Source organism: Muscardinus avellanarius, assembly GCF_963383645.1.
Source record: "Muscardinus avellanarius genome assembly, chromosome: 3".
Classification (NCBI taxonomy): domain Eukaryota; kingdom Metazoa; phylum Chordata; class Mammalia; order Rodentia; family Gliridae; genus Muscardinus; species Muscardinus avellanarius.
This window is the reverse complement of record NC_137788.1, coordinates 133267666-133292320: the sequence shown is the minus strand read 5'-3', so window position 1 is coordinate 133292320 and position 24655 is coordinate 133267666. Positions and strand designations below refer to the sequence as shown.

Sequence of the window (24655 nt, the reverse complement as noted above, 5' to 3'; positions counted from 1 at the left end):
TACGAGCCCACGCCTGGCTTGTGTGGTACTTCTGGAACTGACTTCTGGAACTCTGGCTGAGTGTGTGGCTCTGAGTACCAAACAGTGCTTTGCTACTTACTTGCTGGGTGACCTCGGACAAATTGTTCTGTTTCTACAGAAAACAGAGAAAATCTGTAAAATACAGATATGTAAAATACATACATCTGTAAAATACAGATAGGGAAAAATCTGTAAAATGGGCAGAATATTACCACCACCATCTACCTCATGGGATTGTGGCGGAGATTAAAAGAGCCAATAGATCTGGCTTGGGATACCTGCTCATTTTTCCTACCTCTCCTGATTTTGGGATGGCAGGCTTGCTGCATGTATCTTTTCAAAATAGGAATGAGCTTTAAGTCTGGGTGATGGCTGGCTCATGGTCTGCAGCGGCCATCCTTGTCTGCCCTGGCAGCTCGCCTGTTACTGGAAAAACCCACCCAACTCGCTGCTTGCAGTTACCCTGCCCCGAGCACTGGCCCAGGGAGCAAGGTCCTCATGGCCTGGGCCTCATCGGAGTCTGTGACCTTCTCAGCCCCGGGGAAAGAGCAGACGCTCAGTAAGATAAACAGAGCGCACTGGCCTGAACATGGGCTCATTCCCATTCGGCCGGGTATCACCTCGGCAGGGGAGATGTGTGAAGTCCAGACCAGAACCTCTGCCCCAGCAGAGCTAATGGGGGATGAGGAAGGTAGGAGACATTAGAGAAATAGGGAAACAAATGGCTTCCCACGAGGGAAATGGGGAGGGTGTAGGAGAGGGCCACCGAGTCCAGGCAGGGTGGGAGGCTGTGATTTTCAATAGTGCAGTGACGTGGGTTCTCACTGTGGAAGAACACTCCAGGCACCCGCAACGAACGAAGGTCTCATTAGTCGGCTAGTGAAACTAGCTACTGGTGACATGAAATCCCAGCAACGTAATTCAGCCTCAGCTGATTTTACAGTCCATTGCAGGAGTTTTTGGGAAGGCGGCAGGGTCCTCCTGTGGCGACTCAGGGCTTCGGGTCCCTTCCACCCAGCTCAGCACGCCCCACCTCCCGCGCGGTCATTTGTTTCCTGTTAGCAGGAGGACAGTGGCAGCAGGCTCTGCATCTTCAGCTTCTGGGCATCCCTTCATTCCATCGTGAAGACCTTGTGGCATGGTCCCTGCTGGGTGCCGGGGGTGCCGGGAGGTGTCATTCCTGGCCAGCAGCCTTCCCAGCTCCAAATCCACGCAGTGGAAGGCGTGTGAGCTTTTAGTGGGTGGCTGTCCCCACCACGGCCCAGAGGTGGGAGTGTACCTCAAGCTCCAGGGGCAGCAAGGGGCCTGGCCCGCTGCAGGAAAGGGAGATCTGAGGGTAGGGAGCCGAGGCTGGTGGTAAAGGGCGCAGACTGCAGGGTCACATGGGCCACCGCTGGGTGACGGGAGGGAGGCCTCTACCAGTCACGTGGAGAACAGTCCGGGAGGAGACTGCTGCGATGGTCAGGTAAGGGTCAGCCATGGTAGCCTCCCTGGCAGGCTGCGTGTGGGGTAAGAAAATGGAGCCAGGGGCTGGGGGCGTGGCTTACCTAATCATTGCGTCTCTCGCCTAGCATGCCAGAGGACCTGGATTTCATCCTCAGCACCTCCAAGACAGACAGACAATGAAGGCTGAGGCCTGGCACCTGGCTTGGTCGCTGGGAGATGCTGGGGCAGGGGTTTGCTTTTGGATGCGTTGAGGTCCACTGGGACTCTCTAAGCCTTGGTTCTTTGGCCATGAGTGGGGGCAGTAGCCACACTTACCTGGCAGGTGGCTGAGAGGCACGGGACATGACAGCTGTGAGTGGCGGTTAGAGATGGGGTCACTGCTGGGCCCTCAGCCGGGCGGGTAAGGAGCCCATGATGAAGCCCGAGACGGGTGCTGGTCCTGCTCCTTACCGTGGCGCGTGGGGAGCTGCGGCCTCATCAGCCACCTGCTTGCAGGTGCCTGGGGGACGTGCTCCATCACATGCGTCCCTGCCCAAGTGGTGGGACCCCCGGTGGGCGCCCCATCCTGGCTGGGTAACAGACTCACTGAACAACATGCCCTCGTGGAGTAGGGGAGGCAGTCCCCGAAAAGTGATATTTTATTCCCATCAGTGCTGCTGATAGGGCCTGACCCTTTACAAAAAATAAAACTGCTGGGGAACAGAAGCGGGGTAAGGACCACAGGAACCTCAGCGTGCCCTCCTGCCCCTCCCTGTCCTCTGGAGTCTGTGCCTCCAGCCAGGGGCTGGGCCGTTGGGGCTCCCTGGGCTGGGAGTGGGGAGGCCAGCCCAGCAAAGCTCTTCTGTGCAGGCAGCAAACAGAGAGACGGTGTCCTAGGCTGTTCCTTGTAACTGGTCCCGGACTTTGGCGTCCTGCCGAGGCCTCAGGGAGGGCCCTGATGGCTGCGCCTCTCCTCCAGCGCCCTGCATACCCACATGGACACCACCGTGGCGTTTCCGTCATTGAACTGCATGATGAACGGGTGGCCCTGCAGGGAGAGAGGGAGGTGTGACGGCAGTCCCCACTTCACTTTATTACACTTCCCAAGGCCTGTTCTCCACCCGGGTGCTATTTCTATTTCTCAATAACCCTGTGCAGACTGGGCATGGCGGCTCACACCTGTAATCCCAGTACTTTGGAGGCTGACACAGGAGGATCGCAGGTTTGAGGTCAGCCTCAGCAACCTAACAAGACTCTCAGCAAATTAGAGAGACTCTATTTCAAAACAAACAAACAAAAATAAATAAAAAGGGCTGGAATGTAGCTCAGAAGTTGGAAAAAAAACAACCCTGTGTGCAAGAAGGGCAGATTTCAGCCCCTTGTCTCAGTCTATATGACTGAGGCCCAGACAGGGACAGTGACCTGCCCGAGGCCAGCAGGTGGACATCTGGAGCACCTGCCCCATGCCTCTGCTGCTCCTTAAGGGCAGATGTCTGTCTCCCTGCACACCCTGCTGGCCCCTGTGTGGTAGCTTTCCGTTCCAGTTGCTGCCCAGACACCAAAGGATCATCTTGTCAGAGGTGTTGTCAGGTCCTTTTACTTTTCTCCTTTGTCTACTGTTCCCAGGTAAATAAATCACAGCACCCAGAGGGAAGGTGGATCGCACTGGGCTAAGCAGGAGGGAGGAAAACGGAGATGTGCTCCGGTTCCCTCTGGTTACGGGCAGAGGGCTGACTTTGGAAGGGCCGGTTCTGCACGTGGCCCATCTCTGGTTCTAACCTACTTAGCCCACAGGCAGGCCAGGCTATATTTAGCCAGTCCCCTCCCCTGCTGTTCCGAGGCACCAAGAGCCACACTGGCCCTCTCAGGCCCCCTGGGGACTGTCGGGCAAGGCCGGGAGGAAGCAGGGCGGCCACCGGCTGCCCTGGCTACCGTCAGGGGCTAAAGGAGAAATGAACAGCATCCTCTTCCCTCGTTCTCCCCAGGCTGCTTCTTGGCGAAGACTTTACACCTGGCAGCTTCCCAGGCAGGCCGGGCACTTGCTGGGAGCAGCACACGACAGACATCGGAACACACCCAGCACAGTCTCTTCCCACTCTGGCTGGGAGGGTGGTGGCCATTGAGGACAGAGTCGGGTAGGGAAGGTGGGCTGCCGTGGCCCACTGGGGCCTTGGGTCAGACCTGAGAGGACTCTGGGGAGGGAAGAAGGCTCAGGCCTCCTCAGGTGGGCTGGTGCTCGGTAACCTCCTCAACTCAGGCAAGCACCGGTACAGGTCCAGCTCGGATGCACACTGCACTGTCAGGGATTCTGAGAGGAAAGCTGGCTTGGAGTTGATGGACACCCAGCCCAGGGTGCGATCCCCCAGGCCACAGTGCTGAGTGGTCCTGTGACTGCCCGCGGCACTCTGGGGGCTCCCGACACAGCTGCAGGAGAAGGGGGCAGGGGCCAGGTGGAGGGTGTCTGCGGGCAGCTGGGGGCTTCTCCTGCCATGGATGTGCCCGCTCCTCTAATGGCTGCCTAGACAGAGGAAATCCTCGGCAAAGTGTGCGTGCTTTCTTTTCGGAGGCTCAGGAGAGGTGACCTTGTGCCCTCTGAAGAACAAAGGGAGAAGCTGTGCCCAGGTGCCGGCCCCTCCCCCAGGCCGGGTAACACAGTGTCACTTTCCCAGAATGCCGGTGACTTTGGGGCCATATGCTCCGTCTCTGTTATCATCTGTTCGGGAACAAGCAGAGCGGAACTGCAGGAGGGAAGAGGAGGCATTCCTCCACGTTGCAGGAAGGGCCGAGGGCCTCTGCTCTGCGGGGACGCCCCCTGCCCAGGCGCGGTGGCTGGAGGGGGCCGGCCGCTGGCCTCCCCTGTCCTGGACAGGCACACCCTATCCCTGACGCTCTACCCTACCCTGCAAGAAGTGACCCGCACAACTGGCCTGTCTCCAGCCACTGTGGATGGGTTTAGGAGACGTCAGAGGGAGGCAGAGGGGCCGAGACAGGCAGAGCCCGGTGGCGCATGCGCCAGGAGGGAGCCGCCGAGCATCCCGCGGCCGCTTGGCCGGGCAGTGGGCGCCACGCCTGTTTCCTTGTCAGGCCAACAGTTAAGCCAGTGAAGGCTGAGGGGTTTTGGTCCACTGGCTCTGTGGAGACAGGGATGACACTGCAGGAGGTGGTGAGTCCGAAAGTGGCACAAGTCAACAGAGATGGCGCGTGCCACCAGGCACAGGCCCCGGCAAAGGGCGGGGACAGGAGGTCTCCGCTTGCCTCTGCCCCAGCCCCATGTTTGGCCTGCTGTTAGGGCTGGATGCTCCACCTCCCCACTGCCCTCACCTGCCTGCCTGCCTTCCTCCTCCCTCTTTCTTTTTTTCTGCGGTACTGGGTGGGATGGAACCTAGGGGTGCTCTACCACTGGGCTACATTTTCAATCCATTTATTTATTTATTTATTTATTTATTTATTTACTTACTTATTTAGCAGTACTGAGGATGGAACCCAGGGGCATTCTACCTCTGGGCGACACCCCCTGCCCTATTTTTTTTTAAATTCTTTCTTTCTTTTTTATTTATTTATTTATTTATTTTTTTTTTTTTGCGGGTCTGGCGATAGAACCCAGGGGCATTTTTACCTCCGAGCTACAGCCCCTGCCCTATTTCTTATTTTGAAACTGGGTCTCACTGAGTTGCAGAGGGCCTCACTAAGTAGCTGAGGTTGTCCTCGAACTGTGATCCTCCGGTCTCAGTCTCCCAAATACTGGCATTACAAGCGTGCGCCACCACGCCCGGGTTTTATTTCTTATTTTTGTCTATTTATTTGGTACTGGGGATTGAAAAAGGGTATTTACCTTTGAGCTATGTCCCAAATCTTATTTTATTTACTCATTTATTTTTTGCAGTACTGGGGATGGAACCCAGGGGCATTCAACCTCCGAGCTACACCCCCAGCCCTATTTTTTTTATTCTTTCTTTTGAAACAGGTTCTCACTGAGTTTCACAGGGCCTCTCTAAATAGCTGAGGCTGTCCGTGAACTGTGATCCTCCTGTCTCAGCCTCCCAAGTGCTGGGATTACAGGCATGCGCCACGATGCCCGGCTTCCTTATTTTTTTTTTTTTTTTTTATTTGAAACAGGATCTCTCTTGGTAGGTCACTGAGGGTCTCATGAGGTTGCCGAGGCTGGCCTCAAACCTTCCATCCTCCCATCTCAGCCTCCCAAGTACTGGGCCACCTAGTCCTTTTTAAATTACCTACAACAGTTCAATGATGGCCTAAGCTTACGCTGAGATGGCAATTGGGTGAATCAGGATTTTGACACTGTAGTACTGAGATAATAATTGGAGATAAGCTGAACGCCAATGTAGATAAAAGAGGGCAATTGTCCCCCGTGACCCTGGCTCTCTGAAGTTTGAGTCCTTCAAGAGGAACTTCCTGGGTGATTTTATAAAGAAGCATCTACCATGAACACTAATATATTCCTGCTAAAACCATACCACTTCTTTTCTATGTTAATACAGAGTCCTGCCTTAATTTCACATAATAAAGTGTTCCACTGTTAAAAATTTTAAACCACGAATCTAATCTTCATTTACCCAGGAGAAAATGTCAGATTAGTGAAGTTAATAATATATAGAAAGATGTACAGATGTCCAGTGTCTGCCAAGCTGCTGCCAAGAAGCAGAGCAGTGGGCAGCTCTTCTACGAGTAATTACCTGCGACCATAAATCATAATCATCCCGGGCCAACTCTCCCCCAGGCCGGGTGCACCCAGGCTCATCAGCAGGGCGGTGGGAAGGAGGCGGCTGCACCGAGGCTGCGGCAGGGACAGGCTGAGGAGTCTCCACTGGCCTTGGATGGTTCCCTCGCAGGCCCTGACTGAGATGAGACGCCTTCCCCAGCTGCCTTGCCAGCTACGAAGGCGTGTCGGGCCCAGGGGCCTTCCTCAGAAGAAGGAATACCAAAGGGACTTCTGTTGCTGGCTCAGCCACTCTGTGGCGGGCTCCTCTGGTGGTGACAGGAGCAGCAATACCGGCAGCCAGGCAGAGCTGCAGGCCAGGGGTGTCCTGCCCGGGCAAGGGCTGCAGCTGTTCCCCTTGGACTGGTGCTCAGAGGTAAGCATTTAGCCAGGCCACCAGCACATCCTCCTACCCAGAGTTTTATAGAAACGCAGTGGATATATTCTGTCATCTCTGGGCCTTATTTCCCAGTTGGGTTTCAACCAGGGAAGCTGACTGTGGGCCCCTGCACCCTGGCTGCAAGCCATCAGCTTCTCTTCCTTCCAGAGGGGAGGTAAGGACCAAATGAGACTGCCCAAGGACAGACACCCTGTCAGGGCGATGTGAGACTGCAGGTAGGTCCTGGGCTGAGGGCGAGGGGATGCCGGCCTGTGTGCGCAGCCTGGCCCAAGTGGGCCATGGTGCAGGGCTGTCTGGCACCCAGTGGTTGTTTTGAGAACGAACTTCTTAACCCCTAATTGTTGCTGTTTTTCCATCGCTGGGGTGCGAGGTGAAGGGAGGGACCATTTTACTTAGAAGATAGAACTCTACTGTCTTTGAAGGCATTAAAAATGGTCTGTATCTGTGACACGCCATTTCGATCAACCTTCCCAAGTTTATTCTTCACAAATGCTACAGAAATAGATAGACTCGCGCCTGAGAGGCGAGCCTGCAGCCCGTCCATGCTGCGAATGGGGGTGGGCATTTATAGGCATCAAGGTTTGTCTCCCCGGTGAAGGTTTAAAGACTTAAATGTAGGCTGGTTGTGGCGGCGCACGCTTGTAATCCCAGTACTTAGGAGGCTGAGACAGGAGGATCGTGGTTCGTGGCCAGCCTCAGCTACTTAGTGAGGCCCTCTGCAACTCAGTGAGACCCTGTTTCAAAATAGAAAATAAAAAAGAGGGCTGGGGATGTAGCTCAGAGGTAGAATGCCCCTGGGTTCCATCCCCAGTACCAAAAAAAAAAAAAAAAAAAAAAGACAACACAGAGAAGCAGACTCACTCTAGTCCTCTTTTTTCCTTACCTCTTGGATATGCTGTTTGAGCTCCGAGGTCTTGGTTCTGTGTATGGGTGCTCTGTGTGTGTGGTAGCTTTCCCATACTTTAACAAATGCCTGACATAATCAGCTTAGGAAGATAAAAGTTTATTTTGGCTCATGGCTTCAGGCTCCAGTCTATGACTGATTGGGTCTGTTGCTTTGGGCCTTTGGAAAGGTAAAATTATATGGTGGAGCAAAACCAGCCACCGTATGGGCAGGATGTGCGAGGAAGAGGACGATACAAGGGTCCCATAATCTCATTCGAGGCTACATCTCCAATGACCTAAAACTTCCCACTCAGCTGGGAATGGTGGCACAATACTTGTAATCCCAGTACTTGGGAGGCTGAGACAGGAGGATCACAGGTTCCAGGCCAGCCTCAGCAAGTACCGAGACTCTCATCAACCTAGGGAGACCCTGTTTCAAAAATAAAAATAAAGCAGGGCTGAAGGTGTAGCTCAGAGGCAGAATGGCCTTGAGTTTATTCCTTAGTACCAAAATAAATATAACTTCCCATTAGGCCTCACCTCTTAAAGCTTCTGCCACCTCCTCACAGCACCAAGCTGGGGACCAACCTTTTAACACAGGGGCCTTTGGGAACATCTCAGAATCAAAGCATGTGACTATGGAGAAGGGGGGGGGGTGTGAATCACAAGAATGAACACGATTTACAGAACACGGTGGAAGTTTGTTGAACAAAACAGAATCGAATGATCTGACAGTGAGAGGATGAAGAGTAAGCCAAGGGGCTAGACAGCCCAGAGCCTTCCCTTGACAAAGGCCGGCCATACTGGATACAATGGGACATGAAGGAAAGAAAGAGAGAAAGAGAGAAAGAGAGAAAGGGAAAAAGGAAGAAAGTAAGAAAGAGAAAGAAAGAGAGAAAGGAAGGAAGAAAGAAAGAAAGAAAGAGAAAGGAAGAAAGAGAAAGAAAGAGAGAGAAAGGAAGAAAGAGAGAAAGAAAGAAAGGGAGAAAGGAAGAACATAAGAAAGAGAGAGAAAGGAAGAAAGAGAGAAAGGAAGAAAGAAAGAGAGAAAGGAAGAAAGTAAGAAAGAGAAAGGAAGAGAAAGGAAGAAAGAAAGAATGTAAGAAAGAGAAAGAGAGAGAAAGTAAGAAAGAGAGAAAGAAAGAGAGAAAGGAAGAAAGAAAGTAAGAAACAGAGAAAGGAAGAAAGAGAAAGAAAGAGAGAGAAAGGAAGAAAGAAAGAGAGAAAGGAAGAAAGAGAAAGGAAGAAAGAAAGAGAGAAAGGAAGAAAGAAAGAAAGGAAGAAAGTAAGAAAGAGAAAGGAAGAAAGAAAGAAAGAAAGAGAGAGAAAGGAAGAGAGAGAGAGAGGGAGAGAGAGACAGACAGAAAGAAAGAAGGAAGCTGGGTGGGGTGGCGCACGCTGTAATCTCAGTACTTGGGAGGCTGAGATGGGAGGATCGCAGGTCCCAGGCCATTCTCAGCTACTTGGGCCCTCCACAACTTAGTGAGACCCTGTTTCAAAATAAAGAATAAAATATAGGGCTGGGGATATAGCTCGGAGGTAGAATGTCCCTGGGTTCCATCCCCAGTACCACAAAAAAAAGGGAAGGAAGACAAAAAAACATAATTTTATTTATAAGAAAGATAAAACTCCCAATGATGTCAATACCAGTACAGTGCACTCCTATAACGTGAATGACTCAGAGGGCCGAGGCAGGGGGATCACAGAGCCGAGGCCAGCCTTGGCAACTTTAACAAGACTTTAGGTCAAAATAAAAAAATTTGCCGGGTGTGGTGGCGCATGCTTGTAATCCCAGCATTCGGGAGGCTGAGACCTGAGGATCACGGTTCGTGGACAGCCTCAGCTACTTAGTGAGGCCCTTTGCAACTCAGTGAGATCCGGTTTCAAAATAAAGAATAAACAATAGGGCAGGGGGTGTAGCTCGGAGGTCAAATGCCCCTGGGTTCCACCCTCAGACCCGCAAAAAAAAAAAAAAAAAAAAAAAGAAAATAAAAAAATTTGTGGATATAGTTCAGTGGTAGAGTGTCCCTGGGTTTAATTCTCAGTTCTGAAAAAATAAAAAGAGAAAAAAAGAAGAGAAAACAAAGAAAAGAGAGAGGGAAGGAGGGAAGGAAAGAAGGAAGGAAAGAAGAAAGGAAGGAAGGGCGAGGGCGGACAATCCTAGAAAAAAACCAAGCAGTTTTCCCACTCATAGGCCCCCACTGGCAGGACTCGTAACTGAACTTCAGAAAGAAAAAGAAACCTTGGAGGGGCGTAAGGATGAGGAAACAAAGTAATCCATAAACACGTGGATAAACAGAAACAAAAGCTAACTACACAAAACTACAAAACCACAAGAGTAATGACTCTTTCTGAAGACCTAAAAGCCAGGTGATAATGAAATCTTAGACTGTGATGACCCATGTAAAGAGGGGCGCTCAGTAGCTCTTACAGTCCTCATGCCGTGTGTGTGTGTGTGTGTGTGTGTGTGTGTGTGTGTGTCCTTCTGCTACCCAGTCCTCTTTCCTCCTTTGCGGTAAGAATTTGAGTTTAGCAGGGCACACTGCTGCCCAGAAAAGCAAGGGCATTCCCAGCCTCCTCTGCAGCCAGTCCTGGCCAGCGCCATGTGAGCAGTTTCTTAGAAATCTGTCCCTAACGGAGGAGGCAGGCGCCTCCGCTCCTGTTCCTCTTCCCTGCTGGCTGGGCTCAGATGCTCCTTGGAGGGCGCACAGAGCAGGAGCTGCTACCTTGCCTGGCACCACTTGCTGCCTTCCTTTACGTGACTGGGAGCCGCCCACCTTGTTTAAGCTGCTGTTTGTTTTATTAATTTTTTGGATGTGGTACTGGGGGTGCAATCCAGGGGCCTTCTACCTTCAGGCTATATCCCCAGCCCTATTTTTTTTTTTTTTAATTTGGAAATAGGGCCTTGCTAAGTTGCAGAGGGCCTCACTAAGTTGCTGCAGCTGATTTCAAACCTGTGATCCTCCTGTCTCAGCCTCTCCAGTACTGGGATTACAGGTGTACACTAACTCACCCGGCTGATTGTTTTTATTATATGCAGTTGAAGTCAGCTCTACCTAAAATAAAGGGAAGAGATTGTTTGTGAGGAGGATATATTTAGTGATTATCTTAAGCTTTGCTAAGTTCAGTTAAAAATTAAGGGATAATCATTTAGAGGCTAGAAATAGAATATAATTTCTAAACCAATGGGAAGATTAAAAGGAAGGAAAAAAAAAACACACCTTACTCCAATTGAGTGGAGAAAGGAGAAAAAAGAAGCAAAAATTTATTGTAGAGAGAAAGACCAAAATAGAGTAGTAGGAAAAACTTTCAAATCTAGCAACAAACAGTAAACAGAATGATTAAACTAATCAATTAAAAGTTGGGTGAAATTAAAAATATAAAAGATGCAAAGGGTCAATTAAAAGACCATAAAGGTACAGGCATATTAAAATACAAAAAAGAAGAAAATCAGTAGCTTTTCTATATGCCAACCATAAATCCACTAGAAAACAATTCTATTCCTAATAACCTCAAAAACAATAAAACACATAGGAATAAACCTAACCAAGGAGGTAAAAGGCCTCTACAAGAAAAATTATATAATATTAAAAAAGAAGTTGAAAAAGATCTTAGAAGATGGAAAGATCTCCCATGCTCTTCTATAGGCAGAATAAATAGTATAAAAATGACTCTGCTACCACAAGTGCTCTACAGATTCAATGTCATCTGTTAAACACCAACTTTATTCTTCACAGAGCTAGGAATATCAGTCCTGAATTCATCTGGAAAAACTAAAGACCTAGAGTAGTGAAAATAATTTTCAGCAATAAGGACCATGCAAGAGGCATCACAATATCTGACTTCAAATTACGCTACAGAGCGACAGTAATAAAAATAGCACTGTACTGGCACAAATACAGACATACAGAAGATACAGAAAAAACCCCACACACTTGTAGTCAACTGAACTTTGACAAAGGTGCCAAAAGACAGCCTTTTCAACAAGTGTTGAGAAAACTGATTATACATTTGTAGAAAAAGAGAATTAAACCCATCTCTTTCTCTAAATAAAAGTCAACTCAAAATAGATCAAAGACCTGGAACATAGACCAGAGATTTTAAAACTATTAGAGGAGAGCATAGGACGAATACTCCAACACAGAGGCACTGGTAGGAACTTCCTCAATCGGATTCTCAAAGCTCAAGAAATTAAAGTGAGAACTGATATACGGGATCACATTAAATTAAAAAGTTTCTGTTTAGCAAAGGAAGCCATCAAGACTATGAAGAGAAAGCCTACAGAATGGGAGATCTTCACCAGCTACTTCTCTGATAGAGAACTCATATCTAAACTATACAAAAACCTTCAAAGACTTAACACTAAAGCCAGACATGGTAGTGCATGTTTGTAATCGTAGTACTCGGGAGGCTGAGACAGACGGATGGTAGGTTTGAGGACAGCTTCAGCAATTTAGTGAGGCTCTCAGTGACCTAGTGAGACCCTATTTCCAAATAAGACGTAAAATCGGCCTGGGAGGTGATGAACTCCACAAAAGAAGAGATACAAATAGCCAGTGAATATACGGAAAAACGTTCAACGTTATTAGCAGTCAGAGAGATGCAAATCCAAACTACACTTAGATTCTATCTAATCTTGATTAGAACGGCAATCATAAAAAATACAAACAATAAATGCCAAGGAGGATGTGGGGAAATAGGAATTCTTACACACTGCTGGTGGGATTGCAAATTGGTGCAGTTGTTACGGAGATCAGTATGGAGATTTCTCAGAAAATCGGGAATGGATCCACCATAGGATCCAGCTGTACCATGCTTGGTTATCTTCCCAAAGGAACTGAAATCAGAATATTAGAGTAATACATGCCTGTTCACGTTATAGCAGCACGATTCACAATAGCCAAATAATGGAACCAAACTAGGAGTCCATCAAGAGATGAATGAATTACAAAATTATGAGATATGCACACAATGGAGTTGTACTCAGCAATAAGGAAGGACGAAATGATGTCATCTGCAAGAAAATGGATGGCCCAGGAGAACAGTATGTTAAGTAACCAGCCAGTCACAGGAAGTGAAGGGTCATATGTTTTCTCTCATGGGTGGAAGCTGGGGAGGATCCAGGACCACCAGGGATTTCAGTTAATGGAGGAGAAACTCCAGTGCGGTGACGGGGGTCCAGGGAGGATGGAGTTGGGGGGATCCGTGAGGGGTGAAACGGCCACTGAAGCTCTGGATATATGGGAAATTACCAATGCCAAGCTTAAAGTCGTGGACGGGGAAGGGGAGCGCGTGGGGAGAGGGTAGAGGGGAGCTCAGTAAGAACGGTGTTCACCTAGGTCCCTATCAACCTGAACTGCACAATGACATGAGGTTACCATGCACCAATAGAAGTATTTCAAAGACAGAGCAAACAAAGGCCAAACAGAGGACTTTGGCTCAGCTGTATTAATATCCTAGAAAACTAAAATTTAAAACAAAATATATTAGAGTCATTATGTAAAAATAAAAAAAAACCACTCAAAATGGTGATATGATGTTTTGACACGGGCATCTGATATCACTGCCTTAGGGCACAAGGCAAAATCTGACAGAACTGAAAGGAGAAACAAAGCCACACTAATAGTGGGCGAGCTGAACGCATCTCTCTTAGAAGCAGACAGAGTGGTGGTGAACACCTGTCATCTCAGTCCTTGGGAGGCTGAGACAGGAGGATGACAGAGTTGAGTCCAGCCTCAGTAACTTAATGAGACGCTGTTTCAAAATAAAAAATAAAAAGGGTTGGGGGTGTAGCTCTGGGTTCAATACCAAGTATGGAAAAAAAATAGATAAAGCAGGTAGGAAGTTCATACAGGTACAAAATATTTGAGAAATGGCAACTAACAAGCTTGACCTGAAGGAGGTATGTAGAACACTACATTTAACAATTGGAGAGTTTACATTCTTTTTAAGCAAGGAGAAAACAATGTTGTGTGTACTAACAGAGTTTCAACAAGTAACAAAAATCTGATGTTACACAGATCATGTTCTCTACAGTACACTAAAATTAGCCGGCAACCACAAGATAATGAAACATCTTTTGATATTTGGAAATAACCATGGCTTCTACGTAGATATTCAAGACAGCTTTAGGGTTAATTTTTGTTTGTTTGTTTGTTTTGGTAGTACTGGGGTTCCTGGAAACCCTTCTATCTCCGGGCTACACTCCCAGACCTATTTTATCCTTCTTTATTTGAAAACAGGGTCTCTTAAGCCAGCGCGGCTGGCTTCGAACCTGCACGATCCTCCTGTCTCCGCCTCCCAAGCGCGGGACATTTAAACATAAATTCAGCCAAAAATTTTCTTTGATCTCCCCCCTTTTTTGGGCATAGTACTAAGGATCAAACCCAGGACCTCACACATGCCACGGAAGCACTCTACCATGGAGCTATATCCCCAGCCAGCTAAAACTTAAGAATAGTATGGGTGTACCCTATGAATGAGTTGAAACCAACATATTTAAAAATATAGGGAGTGAAGACTCAACAGCAGAGAGAGAGGAAAGAGAGAAAGAGGGAGAGGGAGAGAGAGAGACAGAGAGGGAGAGAGAGTGAGTGTGTGTGTGTGTGTGTGTGTGTGTGTGTGTGCTTGACTGCGTGCAGGTGGGAGGTGATAATGGTGTTGACGCCAAGGTGCCAACAGGCACTGATAGTGTTATCCTGGCAGGAGGGTGCAGTGCTGGAGCCCTGGCACCACGCTTCGAACTTCTCATCGCACTTCCTATTTACTGTCTCATCTTATTTCAAGAAGCATCCAATTAAGTGGAGGCTGCCCTGTGCTTAAAACCCATCTTGGTAAGCAGGTTTTCTAGTTTCTTAATAGAAAGAAACAAGCAATTCACATAAAAACTGGAAAAATTTTGATGCTCTTAAATCACGAAAAAAATATAAATGTAAAAGAAAACCTGCTGAGGTACATCATTAGTCATTAACATTTTGGGTCATGGTAAGTGAAACACCACCTTTTTCCTCTTTTCAGCTGGATGCCCCAAGTTTTTGAAGCCTTGGTCTTAGTGGACCGGGGTGCTGCGGGTGAGGGTGGGAACCCGGGGAGCTGGCTGGGAAGCCCCTTTGGAAAACTCAAAACTAGAATGTAACCAAGGCCAAAGCCACTTCGTATATAATGTACAGGATTAAAAATTACCAGTGTCTCTCAAGCTGGGCGTGGTGGGGCACGCTTATAAGCCCCGCGCTTGGGAGGCGGAGACGGGAGGATCGCGCAGGTTCGAGTCAGCCGCGCTGGCTTAAGAAACCCTGTTTCCAAATAAAAAGTATAAAATAGCTCTGGGAGTGTAGCCCGGAGGTAGAAGGGCTTCCAGGAACCCCAGTTCCACCAAAAAAATTAAATAAATAAAAATAAAAATGACCAGTGAGTAGCTAGAGTTTTTGCTAGTAGCAATCTAGCAGATTTTTCTGTTGGAACTGCCTCTGCTCCCCCGCGCCCCCCCAGTATTGGGGATGAACCCAGGGGCATTCTACCTCCGAGCGCTACCCCAAGCCCTGTTTTTTATTCTTTATTTTGAAACAGGGTCTCACTGGCTGTCCGCAAACCACGATCCTCCTGTCTCAGCCCCCCATATGCTGGGATTACAAGCATGCTCCACCATGCCTGTCTAGCCCCTGCTTTTTAAAACAAGGCAATCCATGAGAAGGAAGCAAACTATTTGAAAGTTCTGATCTTTTGGTATCCCAGCTACAAATAAAAATCATCAAAAGAACCCACTCCTGGCCTTGAGTAATATTTTGTAAGACAAAACACAAAGAACCTGTGGTCCTTAACTATTTTGTTATTGATTTACTGTGGTTTGCAAGGTAATGTAGAAGAAAATTAAACGTAAGGAAATCAGAACTGCGTTTTCTGTAGTGGTGAATGGGCAGCCTATGTTTTCTGAGATGGTGGTGTTGGTCATGCGCAGGATGTATGCATGAAGGACCACACTGTATCTGGTCACGAATAATCTGGTCACTGAAGAACCTTAAAAAACCCGAGTCCATTATGCATTAAGAAAGATAGAACTATTTAGTTAAAAGCTTGCTTCGACTATGCTCTAGTTTTCCAGGAGACTCAGATTCTACAAAGTTCACTGGGCATGCGCCACGAGGTGTCTATACGCCGGGATCTAAGTCTGTCTTTAGAGTCTGAGGACCTCCCCTGGCATACTCATGGGTATTTGGGCCCCTCAGAAAATAACAAAACCTCAACAATTTGCTAGTTACTAATTCGAAAGCAAAATGATGGTAGCTTCAAACCTGCACTATTTCTTTTGTGGTACTGGGGATTGAACTCAGGGCCAGTCTACCTCTGAACTATTCTCTCAGCCCTGTTTTATTTTTTATTTTGAAACAGGGTCTTACTAAGTTGCCGAGGGCCTCACTAAATGACTGAGGCTGGTCTTGAACCAGCAATCCTCTTGTCTCCGTGTCCCAAGTACTGGGGTTATAAGTGTATGCTACCATGCCAGGCTAAACCTGGACACTTGATGTAAGACAGATTACTTAGTATATTTCCTATTTAGTGAAATGGCCCATTTCCAAATCTTGATCTCTGGGCCACTGCAATGTGATACCCTTATCTGAGATGAAAGATCTGGAAGTTAAACTAAAACTTGAACGTTTTTCTTTTAGCTCGTCCCTCAAGTCTTTATTCAAGCCAATTTTCTCGTATTTCAGACTTAATAAGCATAGCACCCCCCCCCATCCAGAGCATAAAAGAAATGGCTAACAGAAGATATAAGAGGAAAACGCTGTTGAGAGGGAGGACCAGCAGTACCAAGAAGTGATATCTACTAGCAGAACTTCACAACAAAAACACACAGACTGGTCTGGGGTCACCCAGCATCGGGAAACATGGCCCCGCATATCAGGGGACACCAGAGGAATAGACATGGCAAGACAGCGCCTATAGTGATTTATTTTAAAATGCTAAATCCTGGTGCATATAATCTGTTAAAGAGGGCAGGGGGATATATGATACATTAATTTTAACATTTTAACATTTTATTTTCACATTTTTATTTTCTATAGGATATGCTTCAGTTACCCGAATAATTTTCGTACACGGGGCAGCTCATGCATCAAGGATGCTTGAATTAAAGACGAGGTGACCTGCGAGTTTTAGATTGCCAACGTACACTGCAGTGTTGGGGGATGAACTCGGGGGTGTTCTGCCACTGAGCTGCAGCCCTGGCCCTTTTTATTTTGAGAAAGGGTCTTGCTAAGTTGCCGAGTCTGGCCTCACGCTTGTGTTCCTCCTGTCTCAGCCTCCCAAGTGCTGGGATGACAGGTGTGCTCCACCACGCCCGGCTTAGGACGCCGATATGAAACGCAGTGGAAGCCCTCACTGTACCCAGGGCGCTTCTGTGAAGTGTGCCACGCAGCACCGTGTGGTGCCACAGGGTGGGCAGCCGGCCGTCCTCTGGGTTCAGTGGAAGCACACAGGGCACTTAGGCCCCAAGTTTGCCTTGGCTTCCTCTGCAGAGAGTTGGATTACTTCTAAGATTTATGGTCAAAGTGGAGGGGGTAAAGAGATATCTGGCAGAGTAGATTTATAACCCCATTTTTTTGGGGGGGGGTAACATTAGGGATGACATCCTATGACATAATCCTGGCAACTGCAGGGCGGCTGGAAACTCAGCGGGAAGTTCTCTATTTTGGGTCGGGAGTGCTTGAGGTGGTCAGGCAGGGAAGGCCAGGGAAATGAGCCAGAGAGGCGGTCAGGGAGTGAGTGTCAGCTGGTTTAATTTTCTGTGTCAACTCTGAAAATTAGATAAACAATGACAAACCAGGCTTTTTAAATGAACTTGTCACTTCTGGTTTTCTTGACACAGGGTAACATTTTTCAAGTCCTGGCAGCCCCAAAGACGATTTAACCCCTGAGAGGTGTACCCAAGTGTTTGAAAGTCCCCACATCTGAAAACAAAAGCTTTAGTCCAACTCTATACTGCCTAAAAGAAAACCCAATTATCCTTGAAATTTAAATACTTGTCTAACAAGGGGACTTTGCCTAAAGCCAGAGGGTCCTGCCAGCCTTTTGTAGGGTTTCGGCAACTTCAGGTTTTCTTTCTTCCATCATTATCTTTGCTCCCTGGACCAGTCCAGCTCTTCAATACAGTTCCTCTGATCGTGACTTCCTTTTGCTAATATGTCCTTCAACCGCCATTCTAAGCAGCGACCTCGTGCAGCAGGTCTTGGCCTCCTCTGGCCAGTGTGGGGGGCTGGGCCTGGTCTGCCCAGATGCTGTTTGAAGATGTGGAGGTAGGATTGTACATGCTTTGAGCTGCTGTGGGTCCACACGGCAGCCGAGGCACACCTCCGGGCAGAGAGGGGCAGGTCAGTGTATCTTTTAAGAGCTGCCCTTGTTGGCTTTGCTCTGAGGAGATTTACTCCATGGGAACCCAGTCTGTGGTCTGGAGAGAGATGCGCCCATGGCTGCCTTCTGCGGCTGTTTCAAGCTCTCTGCAGGCAGCACGGCCGCCAGGAGGTCGCTGGATGGTGTCGCTGCTTCTCCCTGCCACCTGCTCCTCAGGGAATGGCTCAGTGATGATAAGCGATTAGGTTATCATCAGGTGGAGTTGGGATTGGGGGCCCATGGCTCCCAACTTCTGCCTTTTGTTCTAATATGAAAATAAGACTAGAAACAGGACAGTTACCCCAGGCCGGGTTCCTGTCACCTCCTTAAGGAGATCATTAGAAAGTACACGATAAGCCGGGCGCGGTGGCGCACGCTTGTAATCCCCGCACCTGGGAGGCGGAGACAGGAGGACTGCACAGGTTCGAAGCCAGCCGTGCTGGCTTAAGAGACCCTGTTCTCAGACGTCACTATCACTCTTGACCCACATTCTACAGCTGGTAGAAGCAATTCCCCTATATAACAAAACCAGGCATGCCATGGTCTGCTCTAGAGAACTGTGAACTATGTGACCTGAGGCCTTCTGACCCGTGTCCTTATCTCCTGCCTCCATTCTGAGCCCTTTCCTCCTGGTCCATGTAGAATCTCATCTTCTCTAGCATCCCAAGCGCCACGGCCAGCTGTTGGGAGGACCATGTTGGAAGGCAGAGAGAGGGCGCGCACAGCCACTGCCCTGCGCATCACTCCAGGCGGCCTGGCGGGACAAGCAGGGAGGAGGTGCCCATGGTTCCCAGGAGTTCTGCAGATGTCTTTCTCATGATGCAACACACTCCCAACTATGGAACTCTGCTTTTCTGAAAAATAAGGGCAACAGCCCCATACTCACCTCATAGGGAGACTAAGTCTGAAATTCCTAAGACAGAGGCTTTATTATTATTATTGTTATTATTGTTATTATTATTGTTATTATTTTTGCGGTACTGGGGATGGAACCCAGGAGCATTCTAACTCCAAGCTACACCCCCAACCCTATTTTTTTATTCTTTATCTTGAAACAAGGTCTCACTAAGTTGCAGAAGGCCTCACTAAGTAGCTGAGGCTGTCTGTGAACCACAATCCTTCTGTCTCAGCTTCCCAAGTGCTGGGATTATAAGCGTGTGCCACCATGCCTGACTTCTTTTATTTTTTAACTTGAAACAGGATCCCACTAAGTTGCTGAGGCTGATCTTGAACCTGTGATCCTCCTGTTTCTGCCTTCCAAGTACTGAGATTATAGGTGTATGCCACAGCGCCCAGCTCCAAGGAAACTTTTGTAACACATGTTCGGTGCTGCCCAGTTCTCCTTACAGCTGCACACAGGTGGCTGGCTAGGCCATGGGTGCAGGGGGCCTGCCCTCCAAGCAGTAAGTTCCCTAACGCTCAGCGGGCAGCACCTCTCCTGAGCTCCAGGCCCGAAGACCCAGCCCGCTTCCCACTTAAAACAAGACCGAGCAGACTTCTGGGTTCAGAATCCCATGTACCTAAAACACAAAATAGAAAAAGGAATCCCAACTGTTGCACTCATGCACAGCCTACAGACAAGACGGCAGCACCCTCAGACAGCATTTCAAATACAGTTTATTAGTGTGTGATATGAAAAGGGTGTTTTTATTGCGTGATATAATGCAGTGGGACCTTGGGCGCTCTGTGGAAAGACCTCACACTCAGAAGTGTAATGAACCCATAGTCCCAAAAACATTATACTGTACATTAACCTATCATTAATGGCACATTAGGGCTGGGGGCATTGCACGCTTGCTGGTCAGGGCTCCATCAGGACAGTGTGGAGAAAACCACGCAGTCTTCCCAGCTTAAAACAAATAGAGAAAATAAATATTCTTGATGTTTACAGGCAGCTTTAAAGGAAGTTCAATCCTAGCTCTGCCTTGCAATTTCCAAGCCTGCTGTTTTTTTTTTTTTTTTTTTTTTTTTTTTAAAGGAAGGAAGATACACAACAAACAAAGGGAGAAGGGAAGGATCCTCTTGAGGCCGAAGGTGTGAGCAGACCGCACCTTTGTTGCCCAAAGCACACTCGGGCCTGGGCAGCAGAAACAGCACAGGCAGGAAGGGGCTCTGGAGGTCGCGCATACCCCCTCGCTGTCCAGGAGAAATCAGGGCTCAGAAAGATAGAGGAGGAGATAATACAAATCTGACAGAAAAAGAGGCAAAGGATGTAAAAAAATGCAACTGGCCAATAAGTGTGAAAACAATTGTTCACCTTTATACTTAATAAAAGAAATACAAATGAATGACACCTAGATACCATTTTGCCACTGATCAGATGAGCAAAGATTAAAGTCTCATAATCTAATATCTTCAGAAGAGGTGAGGGAGCACTGGTATTCTCACATTCAGGATATAGGAATGTATATATAGCCACTATTTTAATATCCAAGTTCAGAAACGGCCAATGTATTCTATGACAGGGTCCTCATCAAATAAATATTGCTCATTCATAATATAGAGTACTATGTATCCATAAAAAGAGTGAAATGACTTTTTTTGTGGTACTGGGGGTGGAATCCAGGGGCTTTCTACCTCTGGGCTATACTCCCAGACCTATTTTATATTTTATACTTTATTTGGAAACAGGGTCTCACTAAGTTGCTGAGAGCCTCACTAAGTAGCCGAGGCTGGCTTCGAACAATGTGCGCCATCACGCTTGGCTTGTGAAATGACTTTATGTGATGTGGAAGGATCTCAAAGATATATTCAATAAAAAAAAATCAAAGTCTAGCCGGGCTTGGTGGCACACATCTGTAATCCCAGTACTTGGGAGGCTGAGTCAGGAGGATCACAGGATTTGAGGACAGCCTCAGCAAATAGTGAGACTCTCATCAACCTAGCAAGACTCTGTTTCAAAATATAGAATAAAATAGGGCTGGGGGTGTAACTCTGAGGCAGAATGTTCCTGTGTTCAACTCCCAGTACCCCCTCCATACCCGATCAAAGTGCAAACTAAAAAGAATGAAAGATTCTAGAAAAGCTGGGCATGGTGGCACACACCTGTAATCCCAGTGCTTGAGAGGCCAAGGTAGTAGGATCCCAGGTTAGAAGCCAGCCTCAGCAATTTCGTGAGCTCCTATTTACTTTATCGAGACCCCGTTTCAAGATTAAAATAGGGCTGGAAGTGTGGCTCAGGGGAAGAACACCCCCGAGCTCAACCTTCCATTACCAAAAAGAGAGAAAGAGAAAAAATAAAGATTCTAAGACACAAACACTACTTATAACTGTGGGTATCTCTGGAGAGCAGAGTTGGGGCGGGCAGGCGGTTTGGAAGAAGACTAATTTCTTATGGTATATCCTTCTGTACTGTTTGAATCTTTAATTTATAAACTAATTTTAGAAATACACAATGATGAAGGCATGAATAAACATTTTGGGGAACCTTTTATGTTCCCATGCTAAGTACTTTTCCCCCCACTCCTGGGGATTGAGCCTGGATGTGTTCTGCCACTGAGCTCTGTGTCTGGCCCTTTTTATTTTGAAACAGGATCTCAATAAATTACAGCACAATGGTCTCCACCCTGCAAGCCTCCTGTCTCGGCCTCCCAGGTGTGTGCCGCCAGTAAGTGCTTTAAATGATTCCTGTTTGGACTTTCATGAAAAGAGAAACGAGTGAACTGGCCACTACTGTCCCTTCCCGTGAAGTGGGAACTCAAGCTCTGAGCCTGAAATAATTCACCCCAGGGGCCCTCTAACCGGCCTTCCTTCAATCATGAAACAGAGGATTTGTAAAATGCGAGAGTTCTTTCCAAGTTTAACGCAACTGCGGCCACCTTCAACCGGCCCTGCGCGAGGTGGGAGGGGGAGGCTGAGGGCTCTGACTTTGGCAGAGGCCGCATCCAATGCCTCTCTGCAGGCGTTTTCTCTCCCTATCATAAGTGGGAAGAGGGTCTAGGGACCCAGGGCTCTAGAGTTTAAATAATGGTTGGCCACCGGGGCTCTAACATAGAAAGGGAAGTTCTCCTAAGTTAAATAAGAGTCAACTTCAAAGGAAACCCAATTACAGTTCCAGAGAGAGAGGTGGCGGAGGCTGGGGATGGGGGCCGGGGCAGAACAGCGTCCAGACTGTGCCGCAGCAAGGAAGTTTAAGCCACTTGGCCATCCCTCCATCTTCCCAACAGCAAACAAAGTCTTATTATTTGGGGGCAAAGGACTTGACGGCAACATTTTTAAAATGCTGGAATGTATTTGTCCTAGGGTCTGCCGGAATATGCGGTAATTAAAATGTTGATTAGTAAACAGTTTAAATATGTGACAGACAATGCAGTTAAAGCCTACAGTTAGGTCAATATGTGATTTAGATTTGCCATTTAAAAAATCTCATTTAAATTTTGCATACATTAATCACTACCATACTTCAAGGTTCTGATATCCACCTGACTACAATATTAAAATAAAACTTGCTGCCCCAGGGAAATCCTACTTATTCTTAATTGTTTCGAGGCTTTGATGGGCTTTTAATCTAAGATTAATTTATGCAATTTTAAATAACTCTTCTTATGATTAATAAGCTTGAAAATTAAAAGGAGTCTAAAGCAATTATAATGAGCATTTGGTCATAACCTCATTAGAAGAAGGAGTGAAAGATACAGCTCTGGAATTCTTACAAGACTACAATTTAAGGTTACTTTTGGAGAAGTCAAACATAGTTCTTGAAATTGCAAAGGCAGGTTAGCAGAGGTCAGTGTTAAAATGACGGCTAGCTAGATTAGCATACTAATGATTTTCCCTGATAGTGGCAGAAAGGACACTGAAGAGAAGATGCAGGAAGAGAGACATCTGCCAGGAAGCTGCAGACTCTGAGCTCCGTGTCCCGTCTCAGCTATGGCCCTGCGAGGAATTTCAGAAAGAGCCCGAGGGCCAGGACACTCCACTCCGATCAGTTCCCGGCAGGTGGAGGTCAGCTCTGTGTTCCCCTGGCCAGCTGCCCACCTGGCTGTCCGGCAGCCTGGCCCAGACACTTCTCTGCCAGAGAACTAACAATGGCTTCCTGCTGCGTGGCTCCTCTTGGGAGGCGTGGAAAGCCCTTCCCAACTGGATCTGGCCACCCGGCTAACTTTATCCCTATCATATCCAAGGTCTCCTTTGCTCTGGCCACGGTGCCTTCCCCACTTCCTTCTGTCGCCTGTGGTCTCAGCCCGTGTTATTTTCCTTCCTGGATCACCTTCCCCTTCCTTAGCAGTGATGACAGTGATGAGTAGTCACCTTTTATTTTTAATTAATTAATTTATTTTTGTTGGTACTGGGGATGGACCCCAGAGGCTTTCTACCTCCAGGCTACACTCCCAGACCTATTTTATACTTTATTTGGAAACAGAGTCTCACTAAGTTGCTGAGAGCCTCACTAAGTAGCAGAGGCTGGCTTCGAACCTGTGCGATTCTCCTGTCTCAGCCTCCCCAGCGCTGGGATTACAAGCATGTGTCACCACGCCCGGCTAGTAGTCACCTTTTATTGAGCTCTGATTTTACGCCAGGCCTGGTGCTAAGCGTGTAACGTACTTTTATCTCCCTTACATTTCATGCTGTGTGAGGCCCATCTTTACTGGTAAGGAGCTGAAGAGCCAGAGCGGTGCTATGAGGCGGGAGGTCAGGCTGCTAGGAGGGGGAATGGGACCGACAGGAAGCCTGTCCTGGGCCCGCCTTCCAAATCCCGGGCTCAGACCATCCAAGGCCCAGCTGCGGCTGAGCCTCCTCCCTGACCTCGGGCCCCTTGGTGGCCCTTCCTTGAGCCTGCACCCACCCAAGCCGGCAGCACAGCCTGTCCTGCCTTCTCTAAACGCTCCCGAGGACCGACCCTAGCACCACCCAGACACAGACACCAGGTACTTGTGGACTGACTGATGCATAGTATTTCTCTCCAACAACGGGCTTGTTACAAGTTACTTCGGATGGAGGCAGACACGAGAAGAAAGGAATCACACGCCGAGACCCAGCCGCGAGAGCGCCAGGCCAGTGGGCACTGCTGCAAACACCCAGCGTGTGAACTCTCTGTCCTGAGTGACATGAAGCTCCCTGAAACACAGCTGTCTTCCCGGAAGCTGCTAGTTGGAGACAACAGGAACATCAGATGAGGAAAGTCAGGACCCAGAGAGGCGAATGAGCCAGCGCCCACATACATCGAGCATTTGATAAGATTACAAACATACTTCCAGAAGCCCCATCTTGCTTAAGTGAAAAGTAGTAACGCAATATCATTACCCCGATTTACAGCTCTGGCTTCCCCTGGCTCCCCAGAGGCTGGGCCCGACTGTGAATAAAACCCTGTCTTCTGCTACCCAAATCTTTCTCACCATGTTGCTTCCTTCTCAAAGGACACTTTCTTTTTCTTTTTCTTTTTTTGGCACTGGGGATTGAACCCAGAGGCATTCAGCCTCTGAGCTCTACCCCCAGCCCTTGTTTTTTTTATTTGGAAAGAGGGTCTCACTAGGTTGTTGAGTGTCTCACTGTTTGCTGAGGCTGTCCTTGAACCTGCGATCCTCCTGTCTTAACCTCGAGTACTGGGATCTCAGGTGTGTGACACCATGCCCAGCTCACAGGACACTTTAAGTTCCACCACTCACCCTCGGCCCGCCCAGACTTCACTCATGGGGCAGAGCGTGTCCTGCCGGCTGGGGCCTTCCCGCGGCTTGACCTGTCCTCAGGCTGTGGCCGGCTGGGGCTCCTGCCACCCCGGCCCTTCCCTGAACACCTGTGTTAGCATGGATGCATCTTCCTGCCTGTCACCTCTCGCTCCAGTGGCCCCGATGTCTGCTGAGCTCCCTACTCTGTGTGATCTC

At 48.2% G+C, this 24655-nt stretch overlaps 1 protein-coding gene across 3 annotated transcripts in view; it reads right to left on the bottom strand.

Annotated features, from left to right (window-relative positions):
• Positions 1-2389: 2389 nt before the first annotated feature.
• MAP2K5 (mitogen-activated protein kinase kinase 5) overlaps positions 2390-24655 on the bottom strand; it is a gene marked incomplete at both ends in the record, with an annotated part of 273181 nt that continues 250915 nt past the window's right edge. For all 3 annotated transcript variants that reach the window (XM_080690438.1, XM_080690439.1, XM_080690440.1), the window contains one exon: positions 2390-2494. In XM_080690438.1, coding sequence (XP_080546564.1) covers positions 2390-2494 — 105 coding nt within the window. The remainder of the gene's footprint in view (positions 2495-24655) is intronic.